At 41.2% G+C, this 18,169-nt stretch overlaps 2 protein-coding genes across 2 annotated transcripts in view; one reads left to right on the top strand and one right to left on the bottom strand.

The window, feature by feature from the left end:
* Nucleotides 1-18,169, top strand: part of dspb (desmoplakin b) — a 70,241-nt gene that overhangs the window by 6,270 nt on the left and 45,802 nt on the right. Inside the window, exons 3-4 of the mRNA XM_042513664.2 lie at nt 5,366-5,453; nt 8,691-8,740. The gene's annotated coding sequence lies outside the window, so the exon portion shown is untranslated. The remainder of the gene's footprint in view (nt 1-5,365; nt 5,454-8,690; nt 8,741-18,169) is intronic.
* Nucleotides 1-18,169, bottom strand: part of slc22a23b (solute carrier family 22 member 23b) — a 27,963-nt gene extending 9,794 nt beyond the window's left edge. The window contains exons 1-3 of the mRNA XM_042513682.2: nt 17,058-18,169; nt 14,493-14,596; nt 12,638-12,792 (exon numbers count right to left, since the gene is read on the bottom strand). Of these exons, the coding sequence (XP_042369616.2) occupies nt 12,638-12,792; nt 14,493-14,596; nt 17,058-17,486 (688 nt within the window). The 5' untranslated portion in view covers nt 17,487-18,169. The remainder of the gene's footprint in view (nt 1-12,637; nt 12,793-14,492; nt 14,597-17,057) is intronic.

Here is an 18,169-nt window from a genome sequence, read left to right as displayed (position 1 = left end):
TGTACACATAAGGTGTCAGAGTGCATTAAACAGCATCAAAATACAGCTTGTTTATCAAAAACAGTGCCACTAGAGGATCCCTGCATCTCCCAACAGAAGTCCTAGCTACGTAAGCCCCTTATGTCCTAAAATCCTAAAAATGTTCTAAAATCTGAGAAATGTCCTAAAATCCAAGAAATTACCTGAAGTCCTACAAACATCCTAAAATCCTATATATCCTAAAATCCCAGAAATATCCTAAAATCTTAGACATGTCCCAGAAACGTCCTAAAATCCTAGAAATGTTCTAAAATCCTTGAACCATGTATGGGGCTGCTGCAGCCGGCCTCCGGCATCTTGTCATTCTGCAAAAGTGGCTCCTTAGCAAAGCAAGTTAAGTATCCTTGACCGACAAGAATACATTGAAGGAAATGTGATGCTTCTCAAAGTCAAGGAAGGATCTTTAAATGACTGAAGTTCAAGGAGACTATGTCATCGAATCCCACTGTAGGATTGATCCAATGTCCAGGACCCTTGTATCCAATGTATCGAGGACCGAGTCCTTCCCTCAGAGAATTTCAGGGATGCATGTGTATCCTCAGTGGGCCTGAAGGACCACAATACTTTGTACACAATATGACGGAACTGAAGGCTGGGGCCTCTTCAAAGACGGACATCTGGGCATTTGCTATCCTGTTCCAATGTGTGTGTTCCCTGGAGGCTAGAAAGGAGTCTTGCCTAGCTTCCTTAGGATCTGACTTGGAAGAACCTATCCTATCAAGGAAGCATCCTTGACCTGGAGAACCACTGATGGATTATGTTATTAATAACTCTGCTATGTTGTTTCTACAGAAGCCCAGAAGAGGCAAACCAAACACTGGCTCTAGATAAGACCATTCGCGTTGTAGTTCTCCAAAGCGCTTGGCACACGGTAGAAGTTTCAGTACGTTGTACGTCTGCAACCTCACCTCTAGATGCCACTAAATCATACACACTAGTTTTTTTTAAAGCTTTACAAATCTATATTTCTTTTGCACATTTCAGCAGAAAGCTGTACCGCTCTAGCACTTTCACAACAGATTTCTACATATTTCTAATATTTTTTCTTTTGTAAAAATTGTTTAATATTGTGATTTTTGACTTTTGCACTGTTTATTTTAATGCACCAATTACTGCTTCTGATTTCTCTGATTTGCATGCACTGTTTTCAGTGACTTTCCACCTCTGTTGTTTGTTCTAACACACAGCACAGCGCTGTGTCTCTGCTACCGCTGTCCACAGCAGTCGATAAGCATGGATCGGACACACAAACACACAGACAAGTGGAAAAAAGCTGTACCCTGGCAAAGGCAATGCATCTCTAAACCTACCTCACAAAACAAAAACCACTCCCCAACTCTCTGGGGAGGTTTCTGATCCCGCTGACTCTACTGGGATATCAACACACACATACACATGCATATAAACACACATACACAAACACACACTCGCTGGCAAGGACCTTTTGTTCCAGCTGAGTGGGAGAATGGTTCTCCTTGTGCTGATTATCTCACTGCCCCCCCTGTGGGCTGATCCTGCCTCACTCACCTCCCCCCCACCCCACCCCCCTCTGCCCACTCTTCCCTCTCACTCATCAGGGTTGAAGTGGCTCCCTCACCCTTTGTAAAGCCACCATCCCCCCACCTCTACCCACCCTCCTCGCCCCCTTCTCCTTCCTCCTCCTTTCACCCAGCAGCTTCTCCACTGTCCCGACATATGAACAGTTGCAGAGGGGAGTGGGAAACAAAAAGCATAATGGAAGAAAGGGAGGCTAAAGACAAAGAGGAGGCATCAAAAAGCAGCTGATCTAATGGCCAAACTAATCTTTGGTGACAAATGGCTGACAGCACCAACACACACACTTTGTGTTGTCTGCTGCTCCCTAGCTAACCTTGCCTGGGGTGCAGAGACAGTTGGCTTCTGAACAGCTTGAGTTCAGAGCGAGTACCACAGTCGGTGTTTGTGTGTGATGTGAATGTATGGGGAAAGTGCAGGAGGTGATACGCACTTCAAATATAGATTGAAAGAGAGGGCAAAATGTAGTGATGAAAATGATTCGACAATATATCAATTAGCCGAAATGATTAGTTGACTGACAACGTTGCTGTCTTGATAATTGATAAATTGTCATGTTTCATGCAAAATATCAAATAGCATCTCCAATGTAGAATTTGCAGCTCTTTTTTCACATATAGGATGGTAACCTGGCTATTTTGGGGATTTGGTTCTTACGTACTTGTGAACCAATGGAACATTTTTCTGTCTACCCCTTTGCTGTGTTTGTGGTCAACAACTTTTTCCACTGTTGTCAAGGGTTTTTTTTTTAATTTTCTCTCTACACTGCAACAACTTATGCGGGATTCCCAGCTCCCACCCGCACAGTTTTCTCTCTCCACACAGCAAGCAGGACTTGTGTTTCATCCTCAACTACTTGCTATTCTCTTTTCTCTTTGCTTTGTATGCCTCCATGACAGTTGTGGACAGAGGACAGAGGCATTAGGTTTTTAGGTTGTCCGTGTGTCCCATTCTTGTGAATGCAATATCTCAAGAGCACCTTGGGGGAATTTCTTTAATTTTGGCATTTTGGTCCACTTGAACTCAACACTGAACTGATAGGAATTTACTGGTCAAATGTCACTTTGACCACACAAAACATATTTTAGGCCATAACTCGGGAATTCATAGGCTTAATATGACAAAAAATCACACATAATGTTCAATAGAATTATTTGATGAAGCAATGACATTTTATATCCAAAACTTTATGGTGATATGGTAATGTTCTGCCAAAACACTTTTCTGGCCATTAGTGTCATATCTTAGGAACAGAAGGGAAGACATTTGGTCAGATACAGAACTGGTGACACTAATCTTGGGTGTCCACCTTGAAGCTGTGCTGATTGTGTAGGTCTTCCGTGCTGTTGGGTTGAAGATGTGCGACGCATCTACCTTTTAGAATATGTAGCTTCTTTGCAGCAACATCCATATTTTGAAGCATTGTCAACTCTCATGGCTACATGTGAGTGTGGTTAGACATGACTGTAAGCTTTAACGCCTTGACTGGTTTGTGGAGGCATACAACTAGTAGGCAGTAATTCTAGTTTTGATTAAATATCTACCATTTCTGGCAATAGCAACAGAGGTTATTTATATGATTGTATGATTGACCTGTCTCTGAATAATGATGGCAAAACTCATGTGAAGTCACCGCAACCAGTTTGTAGCCAGTTATGCTTTGGTGCAGGTCCAGATATGGTCTGCCTTAATGCTGCCTGGTGGAGGACTTATAGAGAGGCAGGGATGGGAAACAGGAGGTTTGACAAGGGCACAGCGTGACAGGACAGTTCTTCTCCTCAGCTGAGTCTGCAGTAGTCATCCCCCCAGCTCAACACACACACACACACACACACACACACACACACACACACACACACACACACACACACACACTCACTCACACATATATATGCTGCATGTCTTTGTCATTACCTCCAAGTCTCTGAGGAGCAAAGACAGCGAGAAAGACACACAGATATTAACCTTGTCTCACTGGTGTAAAAGCATCTGCAGCCTAATTCCTTTGGGTGCATGCAAACCTCACTCACTGAAAACTTAAAATACACTGAAATGTACCAAATGCTCACTCCCTGTAGGCCTTGAAAACTGGCTTTGAATTATTTTCTTTTCGTAACTACAGCAGCTCCAGTCAGCTGGGATACACAGAATGTACTGTGAATTCAAATATTGACACAATTTTTTGAGAAAAACATACCAGAAACTATATATACACATATATAGAAAGTATATATAAAAATATATTTATATTTAAATGACTGCTGCAGTACATTCTACACTCTTTGTTCCGACATATAGTAGAACTATACTCAAGTCTGTCTTTTCACACAAGTTCAAGTCAAATATATACCAGAGCAAGTCTCAAGTCCTTAAAGGGGATTTCGAGTCAGTTGGCAAGTCTTTATGCAAGTCTTAAACATCTCTGGATGGTGACAATTATGACCCAGCATTTTGCAAGGTCTGCCTCATTCTGTCTCATCAATTTGTAATTATCCAGGTTTTTATCAAGTCAGAACTCAAGTGAAGTCTATTGACATTCAGAACGAATGTATGAGTTATGAAGCCAGTCCTTCTGCCAACACAGAGAACTCTTAGAAGCAAACATTTTTCCAGTCCTTTTCCAGCTGCCAATCAAATATCTGCAAGTGATGACTTTGTAACATGAAAGCATGGATGGATTATTGAGGGGACACAGGCCCACAAGCCTTATGTGTCAAATGTCACCTAAATTAACCTGTGCCGACCATGAATAGACTTAAAATGACCACAAATAGACACAAAGGAATGTTGAGAGACACAAAATAACTAAACTAAATAATAATAATAATAATAATAAAAATGGGCAAAACAACCACATAGCGACACAAATTGACTACACAAAAACACAATGGGATACATGACCACAAAAAGATGCAAAACAACTACAAAGAGACACAAAACAACAACAAAAAGAGGCAAAACAACCCCAAAGTTTTTTTTTTCTTGCTCCTGTATGAGAGGTGGTGGGGTCTCTTATATATCCGTGCCCAGGGGCCCATTGTTTCATAATCTGCCCATGCATGAATCCCATAACTGTCTTGACTGTCATTGCAACAAAAATCAAATGACGCTGTAATAATTTGAAAGACACGAACATCCTTCCTCATAATGTTATAAACCATTGCGGTGGTCTTGTGTCTGAGAAGCCCACAAACTCATGGATTTAATACTTAAACTGGAATTCCTCAATTTCCTCCTTCCTGAAACAAACACACACCCACTCACGCAGCCCCATGCTATTTATTTTAACCCAGGGCTGTTTTCAGTCTGACCACCCACTATCTCAACACTCCCAGACATTCAGTCCAAGTCAAATCTTTATGTATATATCTCAAGTTTGACTGAGTTCTGGTCTCAAATCTAAAGCTCTGAGCTAAATACATGACTTTTGTGTGACACAATGAGCCATTCTAAGCTCTAAAGCTCCACATAAAGTAGCCAATTTTTTTGAGAAGCAATGACTGTTGGGAACATATTGAGTGGATGGATGGATGAATGGCAAAGAGGTGGGTTATGCTGCGGAAGTGGTTTGAGAAGTGTCTATGCATGTTTGATACTTTTTCAATCCATTGTAACTTGTGAAAATCCACTCTGACTACATCTGCTTTCTGCTGTAAGAACAGCTTTTTAAAGCCAACACTCAAAAGGTTAGATTTTTCAGGGGTGCAAGTTTAGGTCTTTATATACTTTCCTACCCAAACAGCTCTTGTATTGATATGAATCTGTTTTTCAGATGAGTTTGCATGATGGGAGGAAGACAAGGAAGAAGATATGAGGATAAGGGAAGCTCTTTTTTCCGGCTCCGAGAGGGCGGTCCTGAGGTATGTGCTAAATTGCAAACTAATAAACCCCAGAATGCAGAATTGGTGCAACAACCAAATATGCACACAATGCACAAATCAACACATTTACATTAGCAGAGCAAGCTAAAGCTTCTGCAGGCAGCTCCAGTGGAGTTTATTATTGCCTGCGTGCTGCAGAGAGATAACCCAACGATGGGAGATTTCAAATGAGCCTCGAGAAAATGAGAAAGTGAGGGTGAGAGTGCTGGCAGTAATGAAATGGTAGTGAGAGAGAGGGAGGAGGAGGAGGAGGATAGAATGAATGGGGCAGAGGAGAGTGGGGGATAGCATAGAGTGAAAATGGAAAGGGCCAGAGAGCTGCTGGATTTAGAAATAGAAAATTCAGCACTGCATTTACAGTGACAGCGGGAGAGAGGAGGAAGAGAAGACGAAGGGAGAAAGATTATTTCTGGGCACGATGAGATGGACCGCAAGACAGACACATGCATACATACTGTACAATCATCCATAATACAGTGTACGTGTGCTACATGCATGTTTTTGTCTCTCTATCTGATCTTCCTGCAGCCTATTAAGTACTCAGCAGTCTACAGTCTCTGGTGTTAAAGTGCTGCTTTTCAGCTTTAATTTGAGGGTTTTTACATCCATAATGGGTGTTAACATCTGGCCCTTTTTACACACAGTCCCCCACAATTTTAGCACAGTGCAGTGGGATAATGATTATTAACATACAGACGAGGCAACCAAGTTTTTTTTAAGGACAAGTGGTAGCATGTTTTGGACTGGCCAAGTGAGTCACGTGACCTAAATCCGACTAATTATGTTGTTCACCTTCTGGAAACCAGAAGGAAGGCAAAAAACCTTGAAAACCAAGATGCGAAGCTTAAGGAAAAACCTTCATTGCATGAGAAAATTATGCAAGCGCACAACTACAGAAGGCTAGAGTCTAACATGTAGGTAGATCTGATAACTGTGATAGACATTTTATCTTTTTTTGGCTTGCAGGACGTATTTTGCTGCCTTTCCATGCCCCAGCCCAGATCCATGGCAGGATTGAGACGTATATTTGAAATTGCACTTTTTTGGCTTTACACTTCTCAGGCTGTTCATCATCTGTTTTGTAAACATTTTCATAATTTACTAGTGCATCTGTACTCTAAAAGAAGGGGAAATTTTGAAGGTGTTTTATTATGCAATTGTTTTACTGATCTGGCCCACTTCAGATTAAATTGGGCTGTATTTGTAATAACATTATATTTGTAACTAAAATGAGTTTGACAACCCTGCCTTGCAGCCGTCAATCAATCAGTCATTTATCAATGACCAACCAACCAAGGTTGGTTGAAGCTGCTTTCAGTGCAGCATGCTCAATTAGACATAGACTAATATCAACATGACATTAGACACGTGAGTAACACAACAGACAATACATGACAAGATTGACAAGATTTACCACAAACCCTGAGCACACTCTGATCTCAGAAGTTAGAGATGGGGTCGACTCTGTTTAGCACTAGTATGGGAGACTGCCTCTGAATACTAGGTGCTGCTTAGTGGTTACAGTCTTATTATAACAGACTGGAACCATTGTTAATACCACTGAAATAGGCACTTGTTGTAATAAACCAGACCACCTTTTAAATATGACTTTATTTAAGTGTGTCCCACTTGTTCAGTTACTTTTGGCCCATTAAAACTAAGAGCCTAGGGATATATTGCTACAGTGTTAATTTTATGTGAATGTAAACACTCCCTGGTTGCCTCCTTTGCAGCAATGAAAAAAAAGTAAGTACATGTACTCAAGTACAATTTTTTAATGATACCTTTACTTTACTCAAGTATTTTTCATTTTATACTACTTTATACTTCTGCTCTACCACATCTCAGAGGGAAATGTTGTACTTTTTGCACTTCTACATTTATATAACTGCATTAGTTCCCAGTAACATTGCAGATTAAAATTTAACAAGCAAAACCTGTGATTAAACGATCCAAAAGTATATTAAAGGGGTAGTTTTGATTTTTTAAGTGGGGTTGGGATCGTCACGCCCCCAGTTTGGACAAGCAGGGTCAGCAATAACACACATTTTAGCCACCTAAAAAAGTCTCATCTAAAAACAAACAAAAAAAGTGATATCAGTTTAATTGTATGCTCTATCAAGAATATTTTCACCACTATACTCTGACACCAGACACTGATTCCCATAGGAAAAACAAAGCTGTTATTATTGCTCTCTCGAAAGGCAGAACTATTGATTTAACATTACTGAACACAGGAGCTGCTGGTCTACCATTGCCTCCATCAGTTAGTTTGTTTGTGCTATTGTGTGACGTTGGCCTTTAAAAGGGTTAGTTTGGATTCACCACAGTCCTCCAATAACACAAACTAATTAATGGATTGATGCAGTGGTAGACCAGCAGCTCCTGTGTTCAGCAAGCTAAAATCACTGGGTTTTTTTTCACTCGCGTCTGGTGGCTTTGACGAGAGCATTGATGGGGAAAATAAAGTCGTTAATGGCTTCCCTGTTAAAACAAGCTGTCTAACGGAGAGGCAAAACAGTGAAAATATTCACAGTACAGTGTACACAAACTGATACTGAATTTTTAAGTAGAATTTTGTCTGACCCCCATCCACAGAAATACATTGCTTAGTGTCTGATTTTCCCTAACTTCTCCTAAGTGGTGTGCCAACTGATATCTATTGTATGTAATACACTGACTATGTTTAAATGCCCCAAACAAAACCACTTAAAAAATCTGAAATATCCCTTTAAGTATTTAAAATGTTCTCAATCTTGGGCTGTAACATAAAATGTTGGTTGGATGTTAAAGTATCAGTAATAATATTCCAATAGTAAAATAATGTAACTGCCTGGAAGGGACCATTCTGCCCAACAAGCACTTTTACTTGAGGGAAATCTTGATTATAGGACTTTAATTTGAGTATTTTTACAAAGTGGTATTGCTGCATTTCCTTAAGTACAAGATTAAAGTACTTCTTCTTTGGCCACAGCTAGTTTGTATGTTTCAAATCACAGTCCTGATAAATTGTCGTAAAACTGTGGAACTGTGTTTAAAAAGAGTCCAGTGTTCACCCAATATGGATGTCAACACCTTGAAATAAAGCCTAAAGTCACTTTAACCTCACAGTTATTTTATCATCTCAAATCTAATGTACTGCAATACAGAGCCAATACAACAAAACAATGTGTTTCTGCCAAAACACTGATGGACTGCACTGTTTCTGTCCTGCAGGGTGACTGCCTGGTGTACCTTTCCTGGCAAGCAGTGAAAGGAGAAACAAGGTACAGTGATGAGAAGTTTTATATTTTATTCTGTATCTGTGTCGTTTTCATTTAGAGTACTGAAAAATTGCAATGTGGGTTGCATTTCGTCTCTGCTCATGCATTAGTACAGTATGTATTCAGCCTTTGAGGATGTGTTTATTGGAAGCTTCAAATGTGTGTGCTGCTATTCTACATGCCTTTTTACTGTTAATGGGACGGCAGTGTCTATTATCTGTTGTCATCGTGTGAGTTTACTTCAAAGCGACTCATTCTGTGGCAGAGAGACGACTGTTCCTCCTGCTGTATTCATCTGCACCTCACACACAATCACACTAGCATGTTTTTTGTTGCACTTCAAAGTGCATGCATAAAATCTGTTCCCTCTGTTCCCAGAGACACTCAATACACACACACACACACACACGTGCGCACACACACACGCACACACACACACACACACACACACACACACACGTGCGCACACACACACGCACACACACACACACACACACACACACAGTTACTTATCCCGTCATTGTCAGCAGTGAGCATACAAACAAGTGACATATAGAAATTGCCTCCCATTACATGTATTTGTGTTTGACAAACAGACTGAAATAACAGGACAGAAACAAGTAAAGTGAGTGAAATGAAGATTGACTAAGAAGTGGACGAAGCCTCCGGGTCTGAAAAGTGAAGCCAATGCAGAGGAGGCTTAAACATGCATTCCTCCTAATGGCCACCAGGGGGCGACTCCACTGACTGTAAAAAGATGTCCAATGTATTGTAGACAATGAGACAATGACCCTACTTCTCACCTGTTCTATTACTTCAGTTAACTTTTTCTTGATGATTTTATAGTCTCAATCACTAGTTTCAAGTAGTTTCCTCAATATAGGTTGATGCTCATTTTGTAAATTATAGAGCAGCGAGGGGTGGATTAGGATAAAACCAGATGACACTGTACACCAAAGCAGGCAACCTGACTGCTCCTAGCTAATTTATTAGCTAAGGCTAGTACTAGCTGGCTGGCTTGGTTCACAAAGTGCATCTATGATTCACTTTAACCATTAATTTGGATGCTAATTTTGGCTAGCAAAAAAAACTGTTTAAAAAAAAACATAGGCCCTACTCAGTGGATAAACTAACAGCTGATCGCTTAGGGCCTGTCCACATAATGTAAAGAAAAAAGTAAAATACACGATCAAGAAGGCTATGCTTTAGGGCGTGGCTACTTTCAATCAGAATAGAGGTATAGCAATACATAGCCGTAGATGTTGCTGGGGTTTTTGTCTTTGAACTTTCCCTCTTCCATAACGTTTTCAGTTTTTAACATTTTGGTCACCTAAAAATTCACTTTTCAGCATTCCCTTGTACAAAAAGAGACTCTAATGTCCGTGTCCAGATAGCATTTTTTTCTTAGGACTAGCATTTTTCTTTTCAATTGTTGCCAATAAGGAGAGAGCATATGTCCCACATTCCGCCTCATAGACAAATAGCACTACACCTAGCGTCATATTTCCGAGCACTCTGTCGTTTTTGTGAGGCAGCCTCGAGTTTAAAATCTTGGAACTTTTCTTAGCTACAGTCACAAGAAAGACAGAGAAGCTTATTTGTGGCAGCAGATCAGCCGATGGACACTGGAAGTAGCTGGTAAGTGTTGCGCTTTCATAACTATACTGTTGTGAGCTTGTTGTTAACTGTGTAGTCAACCCACTGTTAACATAGCATTGCATTAGCTACATAGCTAACATTAATGGCTGGCGAAATGTAGCTAACATTGTTGTAATTGAAACAAAAGCCACGCACAGCCTGTCAAATATTCTATGAAGTGCTGCCCTGCGCCACGTTGCTGCTTTTCTGCTGAAGAAAAACATTATGTGGACAGGCCCTAAGGAGTCACCTGTTCATTTTTCTGCTGAGTTGGCCTATGTTTTGTTTTAAGCCTGTTTTTTGCTAGCTAAAATTAGTATCCAAATTAATGACACAGTTAAAGTAGGTTACGCATGCAGAATGCTAGTGCTAGCCTTAGCTGACAAATTAGCGTTTGCTAGGTGCAGTCAGGTTGCTGGTGTTGGTGGGCATGTATAGTGTCCTCTGGTTTGATCCTAATCCACCCCTTGCTCCTCCATAGCTTCATCCTCACGTCTAAATGTGGTCACTGCTAGCTCCAAAAAAACAAGATGGTGTCAGCAAAAAAGCAAAAATAAAGTCCACAAACCAGTGGATGATGTCAAAGTGGCTACGTCCATTTCTTCTAGAATACAGTCTATGGACATGAATGGGCAAACTATAGAGACAAATGGAGAGGATGGCTTTACAGTGTAGTAAGCATAAATACAGGCCTGAAATTCATTAATAAAAAATAATCAGAATTTATATCACAGTATTGGTCAAAAAAAACAAAACACAATTAGATGTTTTCCTCAAGTTATTAAGTCCATAGGCTACAGTGTTGTCTTCATCATATACCCATCGTATGAGATTGGCTATAAATCCCATTCCACTCCACTGTGACTTTGACTTAAAGGGAGACATAATACAACATTATTAGTGTTGACTTTGCCTTTGTATACATCACAGATTAAATTCAACTCTCCGGAGCCTCTCGACAGACGGCTCGGAGGCGTCCATTTTGTTTGTTTGTTTTTAGAAGCAGTTCAGCAGAGATTTATCAGGAACTCCTGCTGAGAGGGACAAAACCCACCCCACCACCCCAGCTCAAAGTCTGCCCTCGCTTTACGCATAATGTATGACTAATCTCCTGCTGGCCTGAAAGAGAGGGGGCCTGCAGAGGGTAAGAAAGATGGGAAGGGCAGCAGGGAGAGGGGACAGTGGGGAATGCAGTGGTGGGGGAGTGAAGGCATTCTCCAAAGACATGAGAATGCTATCAGCCAGTTTGGTGTCACAAGGATCACCTTCGCCACTGCCGATTATGCAGTGCCACTGCCTTCTCTCAAATATAATGGAACTAGATGGCACTCAGCTTTTGGTGCTCAAAGTGTCAAAAAAAAAAAAAGAAGTAAAAATCAGGAGCAATGTCTCTTTCCAGAAATCATGACCCTGTTACTCAACATAATCCAAAAGACCTTGCTGTTAGCAGTTTCATGCAGGAACTATTTTCTTTCTACCAAGTGGATTTTTACTTAACGTCCCAAAAATATTGAAAAATACTACAGTAAGTGTCATTATAACCTGTAGAGGCTGTGGGAGGATACAGTTCAGGTCAAGGGAAAAAAAATTTTTTCCAGCAATCATTAAAAATGACAGGGAACACTTCAGTCTCAAAATTTCACAATTTTAGGCTATGTTTAAAAGTTTATATATTTATTTCTTACATTTCTATGGATTTAAGGATAGTATTTTTTTAGGTTTATTTATAACATTTTAATATATTGTAAGATGTCAGACTTTGTCAGTGCTAGGATGATAAAGCCCTGGACTTATTTCTATCATTGTCCCTGATTTATTTACTTGTATCTTATTTTTTGGTTTATTTAGGTTTAGGACATAAATGATTATTTATTAATGATTTCAATCATAAAAAAATCAAACTTTTTCAAGAAGCAGAAGGTAAAGGGGAGTCTAGACATTAAAAAAAACTTCACAGAAGACTACAAGGTGAAAATACTAAATATTAAAATGTCAAGATTAAGTTTAGGTTATTGGGTTTGTGGTCAGTTTGCAGATATTGTTGTTGGGACAAAGAAAAAAAATATAGCAAATGTAGTTTTTTTTCCCCTCTTGCATCTTAAACATTTTCCTGTGTCCCTTCCAGTGATCCAAACTACTCAGGCATTTATGATGACATTAATTAAACAAACTAAATGACAGAGCACAAATGGGGAAATACAGGAGCAGGAGAGCAGCAAAAAAGAGGCAGACAGGCACAAGGCGGTGACAGCATGTACTTACTGAGCACGTAGAGGGAGAGAGCGAGGCCCGCCAAGCAGAAACCCTCAAAGAAGCGCAAGGTGCTGAACATGGTGACGTTTACAGAGAAGGCAACACTCAGACCAAACACCAGCATGAAAAGCACAGAGAGAATCAACACCGGGTGTCGACCAAACCTTCAGAAACAGAGAAAAGCGGGAGAAAAGAAGACATTTAAAAACTGTCACAAAGAGAGAAAGGAGCTTTAGATGTGAAAGGGATCATTTCCAGTCATTGTTTGCTTCAGACTGTGTGGACTTCCTGGTTTTGGGGGGGGGCAGTGGGTCAATGGGTCAGGTCAAAGCTGAGGCCTCTTTGGCCTGCACATTTCTTTACATCGTTTCCATGGTTACTGATCCCAAATACAATGCAGGGACTTTTTTTGTTCCCACGAGGTAGCTCAGACGCTGCAGATGCGGCCACAGTGAATTTAACAGACAACAGTGTGCCTTAAAGGGTCAGTTCACCCAATTACAAAAAAACATTTTTTCATGTAGCTGTGCAGATAGATTTGGTGTTTATTAATAGATTAATATTGTTTTTATGGTGCTCAGAGCTTTTGGAAAAGCAATTTGAATGATTTGATTTCTTTAACATGTCTGTCTGAATACAATCTCCTTGACTGTGTTTATTGGAACATCTCTCTCCTGTTGGCAGTAAGTGTGGAATAACCAGACTGATCGGGACATTGGAAAGAAGTCAGAGAGATTTAGGAGAAGAATATTAAAATGTTATTGCATAAGGCTCTTTTTTTGTTTTTCTTTTTGTTGGAAAGAGTTTTTGCTGCTGAATTTTTAGCCACTAGTTCTAGGGATGGCACTGTCTGTCAGTGCATAGGTATCTTAGTCCAGATCAAAATATGTCAACAAGTATCATATGGATTGTCATGAAAATGGGTTTAGATATTCATGGCCCCCAGAGGAAAACTCCTAAAGACTTTTTTGATTCCTAAAGACTTTTTTAGTTCTTTGACATTTCCTTTAGCACTATCTGGAGGTATTTTTTTATTTCCCCAATACCTATGACTTAATATCTAATAATCTGATAACATTAATTAGCAAATATTAGCAAACATACTTTCTAAAGTCTGTTTGCACTGTTATTGTGAGCATGCTAGCATGTTGATGTTGAGCTGCTTTCCATTTACCTCATAAGCTGGCATAACCAGTTCACGCCAAGTTGGCCATTGTTAGCAATACTAGTTGATAACAATGCATTCATCTGAATTTTTGCAAATACAAACACTGTAGCAACATGTCTACAGATATGAGTTTGACAGGACTGTGTGTATAACAAAAATAGACAAATGTTAGTATTTTTTTAATTACTACTTTCAAAGGTGGAAGGTGGAGCACTCATATAGGATTTTTTTGGAGGTCAGGTTTGATAAGGTTTCTCTGACTTTCTGAGTTAGAAATCCAATTTCAGGGGGTGTTCCGGTTAAAATTTATTAAAAATTAAAAAGACTATGAACAGGGAAATTCCAACTTTCCAATGGAATGCACCATTACCATTATCTCTGCACACACCACTACCAAAGTACAGCCTGACAGAGTTATTAGCATTGCTCTACAACTCTTAGTCGTGCTTAGATTTATTTTTTCAAGATTTAAGCACAAAAACAAAACTCCATTGTCCTCCATTGTTTCGTGATGGGGACAGAAATCCTACAAATATCTCTTAACCTATATAAATACAATTAAAACGATACACAGTTAGACACCAGTGGATTTAAGTGAGAAAATACGCTTTTTTAGTATCTTAGATAAATGGATATTTTAGGGTTAATGAATAGAAGCTGTAAAGAAGCAGACATGACATGACAGAGACAGCTTACCAGTCAGCCATGACACCCATCACTAGGTAGCCAAATATGGAGCCCACCAGCAAAGAAAACTTGGCAATGTGCACCTTCCAGGCTGAGTCACAAACCAGGTTCCACTGAAACAGGAGACAAACACAGAGAGGGGAAGGACTCAAAGTCAACTTTTTAGAGAAAACCACCCACAACAAGATAAAAGGGAATTAAACATCAGCAGCTGAGCAGCTTTAATCTGAAAGCTGCACAGAAACACACAGAAATACACAGAAACGTGGGCCTCTGTCCTCAGAAGTCTGTCAAACTATGACTTTAACTTTTGATAATTCATGAAGGTTGATGAATGTGCAAACATGTTATGTACGCTATTGAAATTTCAAATTTGCATCTCGAAGGCAAAAAGAGAAAGTGTTTGAGGGAAAAAGAGAGGCATGTGTGTGAATGTGGACGCGTGTCTATAATAACAGAAATCGATAGCTTTCCACTCTTTCCTCTAAAGCCCATGGGTCAGTGCACACACCGCTGCAGCTCTCAGCATCTGAAACTCAGCCAAGGACACATGTGGACGCACGATGTGCACTCTGTATTTGTGCACAACTGTGATCTGAGTATCTGCAAGAGTGCGGCAGAGCAGTTCAGCTGTGTGTGAAAATAGTGTTGGTGTTTAACAATGATTTACTGAACTCCCCGCTGAACCACCGACTGTGCGGAGGAGCATAGGAGATGGTTATTGGTTACGACTGATGGTTTTGGTGGTGAAATGGCCGGTTGCGATGTTGAGAACTCTGTTAGTATAGGTTTATTACGTACAAGTTATTAGCACGGGCATTATCTGAGAAAACAGATATCAGTCATATACATATCAACTTTTAGTGGAATGGTGCTTTGGTGATATGACCTTACAGTTTTATCATTTTACAAAATTCTGTCGTCTAGATCAAATATGAAACAAAACTCTAGTAAAGTTTTGTATTTTACACAGAGGACAGCTGGAGTAACCTACCATGCGTCCCTGGGGGTCCTTTTTTTCCCCCACTCTCTACAACGTGAACAGTTTGTCTTTGCTTTTTTCTAAAGTGATTACAATAGTTTAAATATATGCAACAAATTAGCATGATATTGTGCACTGTTCGTACGTATAACTATGAAAAGTAATGCACCAGAATTTGTATAGAACTGGGAAGCCTGCAATCATGTGACCATTGCGTTGACAGGAGAAAATAGCAAAGAGAAAAGGTCCACGTGAGGAGGTAGGCAGGGGCATAGATGGGTCAAGCAATCACAGGATTCTGCCCCTGGAGACCAGTGTTCAGGGCCTTTAAAGCTATTATTATTTTAAGTTACGCTGTCACCATGGTTCTTTTCCTAAACCTAACCTACGTAACTTTACACTAAGTATGTAACTTTACGCTAAGTACGTAACTTGACGATGCCCAATCATTTTTTTTTCCTAAACCTAACCTTCGTAACTTTACTTGCATAAACCTATCCTACGCAACATTGTAAGTACGTAAATTTCCATTTACTAGTACGTACTGTAACAACGCCCAACCATGTCTCTTTTACTTAACCTATGTAACTTTACTTGCCTAAACCTAACCTACGTAACCTTCAATTAGGTATGTAACTTGAAAATGCTCAACCATATTTCTTTTCCTAAACCGAATCTATATAAATTTACACTCCATATTTAACTTAACTGCTAAACGTGATGAGGCCTTTTTTGGGCCGCAAAATTGTTAGATAAATTATGAACTGTTAAAGTTTATAAACTGGATTTTGACACAGAGATCCTCTTTAAAACATAGATTTCAAGGGTTTCAAGGTTAACTTTTAAGGCCCATTAAGGCCTTTATTGTGTAACTGCTGTATTGTTGCATCTTCCCTAATAAATTAACAATCAAATGCCAGAGGTTTTGATCTCGAAATCTGGAGGTTTCAGCATCCCTGGAGTTCTGGGCAACAACACACCAATCCTATTAAGCAAATTGGTATATCTGCCACGTAAATACAGTTACATTCACTAGGATGTAGTACTCAGTAGTAATGTGCAGATACAGCGAGATGAGATGTTGAAATCAGTATCAGGAGGAAAAAGGATGTATTGGTCCATCCCTGGTTCTCTGGCTGTGGGACGGTTGCCCGTTTTGCCCAGTGGGTAGTCCTTGCACATGTTAAGTGCACTGTGTGATGTGACACTTAACAGTGGAACACAGTGCATTGAACTGAACATCAAAGTGATAATTTTATGTGTGATTTGGTATTAATTTTCCAAATTGTGACGTATAAATGTTGAAAAATAGTCTTATTATTGTGATACTGACTTTAACCATATCGCTAAGCCAAGCTACACCATAGTCATCAGCTGCTGTACACACACACATGCACATCCTCTCATATTGAGGTCAGTGGGTAACTTGTCAATAAGCTGTGTTGGTTCTTGTGTATCAGCCTCTGCTGTGAACTGAGAGAGGCAGTGATGATGAAGACGCTGTGTGGTGAGGTTGGTGATGATGATGATGGTGAACAGTCTTTTCTGTCAGAGAGATAACATTGATGGTCTATCTGGTGCTCACTCGTTACCTTGGTAACCACATTCTGACTAAGTCCCGTCTGCAGCTCGAGCCTCCACTCCTTGCAGGCGCACAGCATACCGCTGCCGTCGCCGTATCCCTCCCCGGTGCCGTTGCCATTGAGTTGCAGCGCGGGCGCGCCAGCGGTGACGGTGACCGGCGGGGATGCCGCGGTCCAGTTACTCTCGTTAGTGAGGGGTTGCACGCACGTGCCATTGGGCTGCGCCAGCAGGAAATAATCTGAAAACTGGCTAAAGCCGATGAACAATGCCGGTATCCAGGTCAGGACCACGAGCTGCTTCTGATGTTTCCCAAAACCCCCCAGAGACGGCAGAACCGAGCCGTCGATGTGCGGCAGCAGCCGGGGCACTGGGTGCTCCAGGGGGGTGAAGCCGTTCTCGGGCGGGTGGTCCTGCGCCTCCGGCCGGCCGGCTGCCATCACGGCCCGGCCACAAAGAGAGCAGCTGGGCGCAACAGCGGGTGAAGCAAAGCCCCCGCTCTGCTGCCGTCCGCGCACTCTGCGTTAAGCCCTTTGACACAAAGGAAGCCCACAGTGCAGATAAATCCCGTGTGTAGCCAACAAAAGCCCGATCCAAAAATAGGGGTCCGTGCAGGCGTGCAGAGGCACCGAATCACCGAGCACCCGTCCTCATGGCGAGGGGGCTTGAAGCGACCAGGGGATGTCCGAGTGGAGAGGCTGTGTCAGGAGGAGAGGGCTGTGGAGATGCTCCCGGAGAGGAGTGGAGTCGGACAGGCAGGCATGCTCACCAGCACGGGCTTTGTATTCCATGAGTACAGCTCCTCCAGCGGGATCCATCCATGTGGAGCTGAACTGGGCCAGGCCTGCTGCTGGTGAAGAAGTAGGTTATGGAGCTACATCCACATTGGGATCCACTAAACATCTGCTGGTCCTTCATCCATGAGCGCCACAGGTCTCATACCTGTCCAAACGGTGACCCCCTGGAGTTGCGCATCACTTAGTGTCTCCAGTCCAGAATATCCGAGCTCCAAGTCATCGCAGGTCCACTTTGACCGTGACTAGAGACGTGGTAGAATACGCTGCTCGGTTTGTCGCCGTCTAGTCAATAGGACACAGTGCTAAAGCGGGGCTGGAGGCAGAGA

This window comes from Plectropomus leopardus, chromosome 5 (assembly GCF_026936395.1).
Source record: "Plectropomus leopardus strain MGB_pleo_1.0 chromosome 5, ASM2693639v1, whole genome shotgun sequence".
NCBI classification, from domain to species: Eukaryota; Metazoa; Chordata; class Actinopteri; order Perciformes; family Serranidae; genus Plectropomus; species Plectropomus leopardus.
Note: the sequence above shows the minus strand (reverse complement) of the source record. Positions and strands in the feature narration are given on the sequence as shown.